At 43.3% G+C, this 9,939-nt stretch overlaps 1 protein-coding gene across 1 annotated transcript in view; it reads right to left on the bottom strand.

The window, feature by feature from the left end:
- The window catches only part of LOC133570822 (alpha-(1,3)-fucosyltransferase 7-like), a 34,551-nt gene extending 28,049 nt beyond the window's left edge, over nucleotides 1-6,502 (bottom strand). The window contains exon 1 of the mRNA XM_061923542.1: nucleotides 6,406-6,502. Coding sequence (XP_061779526.1) covers nucleotides 6,406-6,441 — 36 coding nt within the window. The 5' untranslated portion in view covers nucleotides 6,442-6,502. The remainder of the gene's footprint in view (nucleotides 1-6,405) is intronic.
- Nucleotides 6,503-9,939: the final 3,437 nt, after the last annotated feature.

Genomic DNA, 9,939 nt, shown 5'->3' with positions numbered 1-9,939 from the left:
GACTGCTAGGGTGGGAGGAAAAGAGACTTAAGAGGGGAGAGGGTTTGTCGGGGAGGGGGGGGGGGGGGGGGGCAGACCATCTTGGCGGCACGATTGAATGTTCTATGCTGGACTGGTCTCAATGTATATGCAAAGCTTTGCAAATATATTACAAAATACCTATTCTGTCTCTGGTGGTTTTTCTACTCAGCTTTAAGTGTCGTAAAGAGCATGGGAGCGACTTGTGACTTGAATTCCCTGGGAGGAACAAATGGTCCAAACGCAACAATTGCACAGTACAGTACATATTCCGTACAATTCACCACTAAATGGTAACACCCCAATAAGTTTTTCAACTTGTTTAAGTCAGCTCATGTGACCGCCTGGCTCTGTTTGATTGGTCCAACGTCACCAGTGACTGCATCTGATTGGTGGAACGGAGTGAAACGTCACCAGTGACTGTATTTGGTGAAACGCAGGCACTTTGAAGGTCTGTCTGACAGACCAAAACAAACAAAGCGTGCATTAAAGGCCTACTGAAATGCGATTTTCTTATTTAAACGGGGATAGCAGGTCCATTCTATGTGTCATACTTGATCATTTGGCGATATTGCCATATTTTTGCTGAAAGGAGTTAGTAGAGAACATCGGCGATAAAGTTCGCTACTTTTGGTCGCTGATAAAAAAGCCTTGCCTCTACCGGAAGTGGCAGACGAGTAGCGTGACGTCACAGGTTGTGGAGCTCCGTACATCCGCACATTGTTTACAATCATGGCCACCAGCAGCGAGAGCGATTCGGACCGAGAAAGCGACAATTTCCCCATTAATTTGAGCGAGGATGAAAGATTTGTGGATGAGGAAAGTGAGAGTGAAAGACTAGAGGGCAGTGGGAGTGATTAAGATAGGGAAGATGCTGTGAGAGGCGGGTGGGACCTGATATTCAGCTGGGAATGACTAAAACAGTAAATAAACACAAGACATATATATACTCTATTAGCCACAACACAACCAGACTTATATTTAATATGCCACAAATTAATCCTGCATAACAAACACCTCCCCCCTCCCGTCCGTATAACCCGCCAATACAACTCAAACACCTGCACAACACACTCAATCCCACAGCCCAAAGTACCGTTCACCTCCCCAAAGTTCATACAGCACATATATTTCCCCAAAGTCCCCAAATTTACGTACGTGACATGCACATAGCGGCACGCACGTACAGGCAAGCGATCAAATGTTTGGAAGCCGCAGCTGCATGCGTACTCACGGTACCGTGTCTGCGTATCCAACTCAAAGTCCTCCTGGTAAGAGTCTCTGTTGTCCCAGTTCTCCACAGGCCAATGGTAAAGCTTGACTGTCATCTTTCGGGAATGTAAACAATCAAACACCGGCCATGTTTGTGTTGCTGAAGTCGGCCGCAATACACCGCTTCCCACCTACAGCTTTCTTCTTTGCTGTCTCCATTGTTCATTGAACGAATTGCAAAAGATTCACCAACACAGATGTCCAGAATACTGTGGAATTTTGCGATAAAAACAGACGACTTAATAGCTGGCCACCATGCTGTCTCAAAATGTCCTCAACAATCCGCGACGTCACGCGCTGACGTCATCATAGCGAGACGTTTTCAGCAGGATATGTCGCGCGAAATTTAAAATTGTACTTTAGTAAACTAACCCGGCCGTATTGGCATGTGTTGCAATGTTAAGATTTCATCAATGATATATAAACTATCAGACTGCGTGGTCGGTAGTAGTGGGTTTCAGTAGGCCTTTAACAGGTCGATAAAAATCAGTAGCGAGTAGCGAGCTGAATGTAGATAAAAGTAGCGGAGTAAAAGTAGCGTTTCTTCTCTATAAATACACTAAAGTAAAAGTAAAAGTATGTTGCATTAAAACTACTCTTAGAAGTACAATTTATCCCAAAAGTTACTCAAGTAGATGTAACGGAGTAAATGTAGCGCGTTACTACCCACCTCTGGCCTTAAATCATTTCAATGACATGTAGGAATTGATATGATGGGGATCTTGAGATTATTTGCTTGGCGCTGTGATAGATTGAACGTGTCATAATTTGCCACCTCAGTAGAATGCATGTTCACCTCTGGCACAGTCACTGCAGAAAAAAACATTATGTGAGTTGTGTATTATTCTATGAAAACTGCTATGTGTGCAGGAATTTTCCAGTCTGCCGCTGGTTAGTTCGAGCTAAACAGTCTCCTCACCCGGACAAACAGACACCGACTGTTCCATTGGATTTGATGGTCCTGAATTTTGTTCAAATGTCTAAAACAACACTGTCTGACTTTTATTTAAACGTGTTAATGGATTGGAATGGCGACTATTTTCACACAGCCCACCGATTCACCGTGTATGCACTGTTTATCAATGTTGTGAGATATTGCATACAAAACTCTATACCTCTAAACATTACTACAGAGTTAATATTACAAACAATAATAGAATTGAAAGCAAAACAATCCATATTAAGCAGAGTCTCATGGTCATCCGATCATGATATATTCTTTAAATCAATTTGTTTTTTTAGTAGTTTTATTATTTTATTGTTTTCATTCATTAAATCATCATTTGAATTTTGCTATCCCCTTACGCATTACTTCAAAGAAAAATCAATATGTAATATTATGCTTTTATTTGCTTTTTGTTTCATACTTTAAGTGTTATTTCTCACACATGCTTCTTGTTTGTTTTGTTTTACTTTCTTTGTTAGTGTTGTTTCAATATATTGTTCAATTTTGGAACGTAATGACAAAAATCCTTTTTGTGTATACTTATTTTGAAAATGTATCCTGGGCATGACGTTAAAGTGCATCCGGCAGTGGAGGCTCCTCTATGGGGTCTTAGGGCACGAGGAGGTTAACCCCTTTACTACTGTTACCCCAGGTGGCCCTTGGCAAAGGCCTAGTACCTGACTGCCCCCTAGCCAGGGATACGGTGAAGACCTCAACGGCGGAGAAGGCGGAAGATGGTAGAGTCTACCGTCTTGTGTGGTGACTGTCTGTGCACCAGTCTCACCACGTTAAACAAATTCACGCACAGGCATCCTCCATAAAGGGATACACCCCTACAAGGTGGATCGTCATACTCGCTTCGATGATGATTTTGAAAATGATTAATGAAATGTTTCTGTTTCTTCTTAAGATTGTGAAAATATATACTATAATGTTATTGAAATAATGTTGGGGAAAAACGTGATTGGTGACCGTGTGCTGACGGCAGGGCCGGCCCGTGGCATAGGCCGTATAGGCAAATGCTAAGGGCGCCATCCATCAGGGGGCGCCACGCCAGTGCCACAAATGTTGGAGAAAAAAAAAAAGAAAAAAAAAAAAAAAAAGTTGGTACTATTATTTCTAAATACAAAAATTAATCCCACGTTAATTATAATGCAAAGTAAAGCCTATTTAATAGAAATATTATTTGTTACAACATTACGCCCCCCCCCCCCCCCCCTCCTCCCCCCGCACGGTGCGCCCCCTCCCTTCCCGTATCACGACTCTTTTTGGACGTCACCACATCAAAAAATCAACAGGGAAGAAAAAAGAGAAAAGAAGAGGAGTAGAAAAATTATGAAATTATTTGTCTGTTACAGAATGTGATAGTAACCTGGCTTTTTAGCATTAAGCTAATGTTACATGATTCGGCAATTGCTAATCAATAAATAGCTAGTTCTGTTTTAACGTTGGGTTAATATTGTAGAGGGGGCTAAATTGTTATGGAAAATAATAATGTAACGTTAGGTAATTACAGTACTCCCACCTTACATTCCTCAGGGACATTTGTATTAGATCTTTTAAGCAGGTGTTTTTTGTTTACATTGTTATTGCCTTCTGGTTAGCTAATGTTTGCCCTGCAGATAATAGTCACTTTTCCACCCCTTTATATATTAGGTATAGTTGTAAGTAAAAAAAAGGTCAAAGACAAAGCTATTTGGGTTCTTGTGAGTATATACACTTCACTGCCGATGTGGGGGGGCGCCACCTAAAATCTTGCCTAGGGCGCCAGATTGGTTAGGGCCGGGCCTGGCTGACGGAATTGTGGGGACTGGCTGGCGTTGGCTTGCTGGCTGGCTTGTGGGCAGGATACTTACCGTATTTTCCGCACTATAAGGCGCACCTAAAAACCACAAATTTTCTCAAAAGCTGACAGTGCGCCTTATAACCCGGTGCGCTTTATATATGGATAAATATTAAGATTCATTTTCATAAAGTTTCGGTCTCGCAACTTCGGTAAACAGCCGCCATCTTTTTTCCCCGTAGAAGAAGCGCGCGGTGCATGCTGGGATATGTGACGTTTCATTTCCATTTGTGTGTTTATGTAAAGACCCCAAAATGGCTCCTATTAAGTGTGTTGTCTGTCTAATTATAAATAATGCAGACGAGGCGTGTTAACTGAGTTCTCAACGTTTACTCACAGCGTGCTCATAACCACATTCTAACTGCCAGCCCATACAACAACGCTTCTCAGGGCTACCGCGCATGCTCGTCACTATCGTTGCATGCTGGGTAGTGTAGTTGTTATATTTGCTAGCTCATAACATCACATTAAGAGACACGCTTACGCGCTTAATTCAATACTCGCCGTCATTCCGGGTGGATTGACAAAAGACCTCCAGCCGCTAGATATTGGTGTCAACAGGGCATTCGAAGCTAGACTGCTAACTGCGTGGGAACAGTGGATGACAGAAGGCGAACACACGTGACGTTCACCAAGACAGGGAGGCAGGGAGACAGCGCCAGACGACATTTTGGATCCCACATTCGCCCAACTTTTCAATTCGGACAACGAAGGAGAATAATTCGAGGGATTTGTGAATGAAGAATAACTTCAGAAAGTGAGCGTTATGTTTATTTTGTGTGTTGTGACATTAACGTTCGAGCAACATTATGTTGCTATTGCTCTGCACTATTTTGAATTTTACTATGTTTGTGATTGCACATTTGCGTACATTTTGGGAGTGAACAGAGTTGTTAGAACGCTGGTTTTTAATATATTATTAAAGTTTGACTGACCTATCTGACTGTTTTTTTTGACATTCCTTTAGCGCAGTTAGATGCGGCTTACAACACCGGGCGGCTTATAGGTGGACAAAGTTTTGAAATATGCCGTTCATTGAAGGCGCGGCTTTTAACCCAGGGCGCCTTATGGTGCGGAAAATACGGTAGTTAAAAAGGGTATTTATTGGTCATCAGCGTACTGTAACCGTGAAAACTGATGCGGTGTCCCCTGATGATGTCCCCAGCAGGCAGCATATAAACATTTTAAAGAATGGTGTCAAAAATTTTGCCTCGGGGAACCACTCACCTTATTTCACCTTGGTTCAATGGCACAGGCATTCATTCCATACTTACATAAAAACATCGGTCTGTGGGTGAGTCATATACTGCACTTTTGTGTTTGCCAGTCGAATGATCAACTTGTTTTTAATTACAATGTGTGGATCCTCTGATGCTTACTGACACTTCCCATGTCCTGTGTTTGGGTTACAGTCTGCCTTGTTTTTATATCATATATTATATATTTATATTAAATCCTTTTTTCCCCTTGTTTTCAGTTACATATATCAATAACGACTGCTTGTGTTTACCTTTGTGCCGTACTCTATTGTATTTTAAAATCATCTAGAGTATATATTTTTGTTGTTGTACGTTGCTGATATTTGTTTGGGTTTTCAAGAATTCAACATTTTTCTTCTGCTTTGTGGAGTCCAAACTATTACTTGCCCCCAAAAAACATTAACATTTCACTGTAAAAATGCTAATGTATTGTAATTACTTAGAGGGAAACTGCACACGCGTCTTGTTTTTAAAGGTCAGTTACAGTCTAGTTTAGTATGTCCACTATACAGTGTTGATGAATGTTCAATCTCCCAATTATTCTGGATTGAACTTTCTGTTGTACTGTTTAGTACTTACAATATACTGTTTGACTTCAAATACATTGTTATTTTCTTACAAGTTAGATTTCATAAAAACTTGAGTATGCTGTCAAACTGTTGTGTCTACTAGGAATATTCCATATTCCTAAATCCAACATTACACCAAAGAAAAATCAATATGTAATATTATGCTTTTATTTGCTTTTTGTTTTATACTTTAAGTGTTATTTCTCACACATACTTCTTGTTTTACTTTCTTTGTTAGTGTTGTTTCAATATATTGTTCAATTTTGGAACAATATATGATATTTACAAGTTAGACTGGAAAAGAAAAAAACAACTTTTGTCTTCTTGTCCGTCATAATTATAGTGAACGAAAGGCAAAATTCCAAAAAAGTGCAGTTCCCCTTCAAGGATCGAGTCTTAAAAAATGATTAATTAAAGAAAATTTAATACTCTACAAATAACACTAATGATTACCATCTAAATGTATTATTTTAAAGACAAACAAAAGTCATTACATACCTGTAGCATCTTCACATATGTTCCGAAGAAGGGCATGTCTGTATGATTTGATCTCTTTTATTTCATTTTAGTCAGTTGTTCTTCCCTTTATTCCAACCCAACCCAGACTGGTGCACCTGACTTTGAAACAGGTTTGCCTGAATTTCTTCCAACCCGCCCAAATCCACCCTGCGCATGCACCATGCTGTGATGGAACCGCATTCACTTTCATTGAAATTTTGCCAAGCAGCGGCGCTATGGAAGTATTGTTGTAGCAAAATTATTTGCAAACGTGTATCTCTATCTGTGTGAGTGTAATCCAATTGGCGTGCGTGTGTTCTAATTTGTGTGTCCCGTAATCAGAAAGAATCCTCAATAGGCTATGCGGGGCTGTTAGGGACATTATTCAGAATGACCTATTACATACACTACTGCAGGTCTGGGCAATTATTTTGACTCTGGGGCCAAATGTAGAGAACAAAATGTGTCTTGGGGGCCGGTATATCTGATTTTAATACAAAAACTCACAATAATGTCTGATTGAATGCGAAACATGTTATGACAGACTGCCTTGAAAAACGGAATGGAGTTAAAAACATTTTTACTGAATGAGACACCCAGAATGTACATGAAAATAAAGAATGTGGGATTTACAATATTAACTAAGAAGGATAAAACACTGAATATTGACAACATATGAACGTCACAGCACCTCTCGGTCGTCATTATTTACAATCAAGCGAAACACAACAAAAATGCAACAAACACAGCGAAATATGAACGCAAAGGGTAAAAAAACCCCCACCTACAATCTGATATACAGTATCTGATCTATATCAGCTTTAGAACTTTGTTGTAAAAAATCTCCTTCCACGTCTGTCCCTGACACCCACATTTCAGGCTGGCCACTCTGGAAACACTCTGTGGAAACGCTCCCCACCCACACTACTTGGTGCCTCGTCTGAGCTGCTGTGACTTAGATTATAATGGACCACAATGGAAACAAGCCTTTTGGCTTTTTGTGCCATCCATTTGCCTTTTTAAAGCATTACATAGATTCAATTCTTTAAGATGTCAATAAACTTCTCAATAGAGATGTCCGATAATATCAGACTGCTGATATTATCGGCCGATAAATGCTTTAAAATGTAATATCGGAAATTATCGGTATCGGTTTCAAAATTATCGGTATCGGTTTCAAAAAGTACAATTTATGACTTTTTATAACGCCGCTGTGTACACGGACGTAGGGAGAAGTACAGAACGCCAATAAACCTTAAAGGCACTGCCTTTGCGAGCCGGCCAGTCACATAGTATCTACGGCTTTTCACACACACAAGTGAAAGCAAGGCATACTTAGTCAACAGCCATACAGGTCACACTGAGGGTGGCCGTATACACAACTTTAACACTGTTACAAATATGCGCCAAACTGTGAACCCACACCAAACAAGAATGCCAAACACATTTTGGGAAAATATCCGCACCGTAACACAACATAAACATCCAACCATCCATCTTCTTCCGCTTATCCAAGGTCGGGTCACGGGGGCAGCAGCCTAAGCAGGGAAGCCCAGACTTCCCTCTCCCCAGCCACTTCGTCCAGCTCTTCCCGGGGGATCCCGAGGCGTTCCCAGGCCAGCCGGGAGACATAGTCTTCCCAACGTGTCCTGGGTTTTCCCCATGGCCTCCTGCCGGTTGGACGTGCCCTAAACACCTCCCTAGGGAGGCGTTCGGGTGGCATCCTGACCAGATGCCCGAACCACCTCATTCGGCTCCTCTCAATGTGGAGGAGCAGCGGCTTTACTTTGAGCTCCCCCCGGATGGCAGAGCTTCTCACCCTATCTCTAAGGGAGAGCCCCGCTACCCGGCGGAGGAAACTCATTTCGGCCGCTTGTACCCGTGATCTTGTCCTTTCGGTCATAACCCAAAGCTCATGACCATAGGTGAGGATGGGAACGTAGATCGACCGGTAAATTGAGAGCTTTGCCTTCCGGCTCAGCTCCTTCTTCACCACAACGGATCGATACAGCGTCCGCATTACTAAAGACGCCGCACCGATCCGCCTGTCGATCTCACAATCCACTCTTCCCTCACTCGTGAACAAGACACCGAGGTACTTGAACTCCTCCACTTGGGGCAAGATCTCCTCCCCAACCCGGAGATGGCACTCCACCCTTTTCCGGGCGAGAACCATGGACTCGGACTTGGAGTTGCTGATTCTCATCCCAGTCGCTTCACACTCAGCTGCGAACCGATCCAGTGAGAGCTGAAGATCCTGGCCAGATGAAGCCATCAGGACCACATCATCTACAAAAAGCAGAGACCTAATCCTGCATCCACCAAACCAGATCCCCTCAACGCCTTGACTGCGCCTAGAAATTTTGTCCATAAAAGTTATGAACAGAATCGGTGACAAAGGGCAGCCTTGGCGGAGTCCAACCCTCACTGGAAACGTGTCCGACTTAATGCGGACTAAGCTCTGACACTGATCATACAGGGAGCGGACTACCACAATCAGACAGTCCGATACCCCATACTCTCTGAGCACTCCCCACAGGACTTCCCAAGGGACACGGTCGAATGCCTTCTCCAAGTCCACAAAGCACATGTAGACTAGTTGGGCAAACTCCCATGCACCCTCAAGGACCCTGCCGAGAGTATAGAGCTGGTCCACAGTTCCACGACCAGGACGAAAACCACACTGTTCCTCCTGAATCCGAGGTTCGACTATCTGGCGTAGCCTCCTCTCCAGTACACCTAAATAGACCTTACCGGGAAGGCTGAGGAGTGTGATCCCACGATAGTTGGAACACACCCTCCAGTTCCCCTTTTTAAAGAGAGGAACCACCACCCCGGTCTGCCAATCCAGAGGTACCGGCCCCGATGTCCACGCGATGCTGCAGAGTCTTGTCATCCAAGACAGCCCCACAGCATCCAGAGCCTTAAGGAACTCCGGGCGGATCTCATTGTCACCGAGGAGCTTTTTAACTACCTCAGCAACCTCAGCCCCAGAAATAGGAGAGCCCACTACAAATTCCCCAGGCACTGCTTCCTCATAGGAAGACGTGTTGGTGGGATTGAGGAGGTCTTCAAAGTATTCCCTCCACCGATCCACAACTTCCGCAGTCGAGGTCAGCAGAACACCATCCTCACCATACACGGTGTTGATAGTGCACTGCTTCCCCTTCCTGAGGCGGCGGATGGTGGTCCAGAATCGCTTCGAAGCCGTCTGGAAGTCTGTGCCTTTTGCTGTTTGACGCCGGTATAATTAGCTGCCTGAAAGCGGATGACTCCACTGTAGAAATAGCCTGCATATCTTCTAGCACATACACTGCAATGGCTCTATCAATGTTGTCCTGGCTAGCAGTGCCTCCGTTAAAATCCTCAGGTGGAGCTGAAGTGGCATCGGAGTCTGTGTCTCTCTTTACTAGCTTTGTCGAAGCATGTTGCTTTTGTAGCTGTTTCAGCAGATTTGAATTGCTGTTCTGGGCAGTATTCCCGGGCGCGGTCACTGCTGCTGCTCACTGCTCCCCTCACCTCCCATCGGGTGAT

The sequence above is a fragment of the Nerophis lumbriciformis genome, linkage group LG28 (assembly GCF_033978685.3).
Source record: "Nerophis lumbriciformis linkage group LG28, RoL_Nlum_v2.1, whole genome shotgun sequence".
Lineage (NCBI taxonomy): Eukaryota > Metazoa > Chordata > Actinopteri > Syngnathiformes > Syngnathidae > Nerophis > Nerophis lumbriciformis.
The sequence above is the reverse complement of the archived record's forward strand: the minus strand, read 5'-3'. Positions and strand labels throughout refer to the sequence as shown.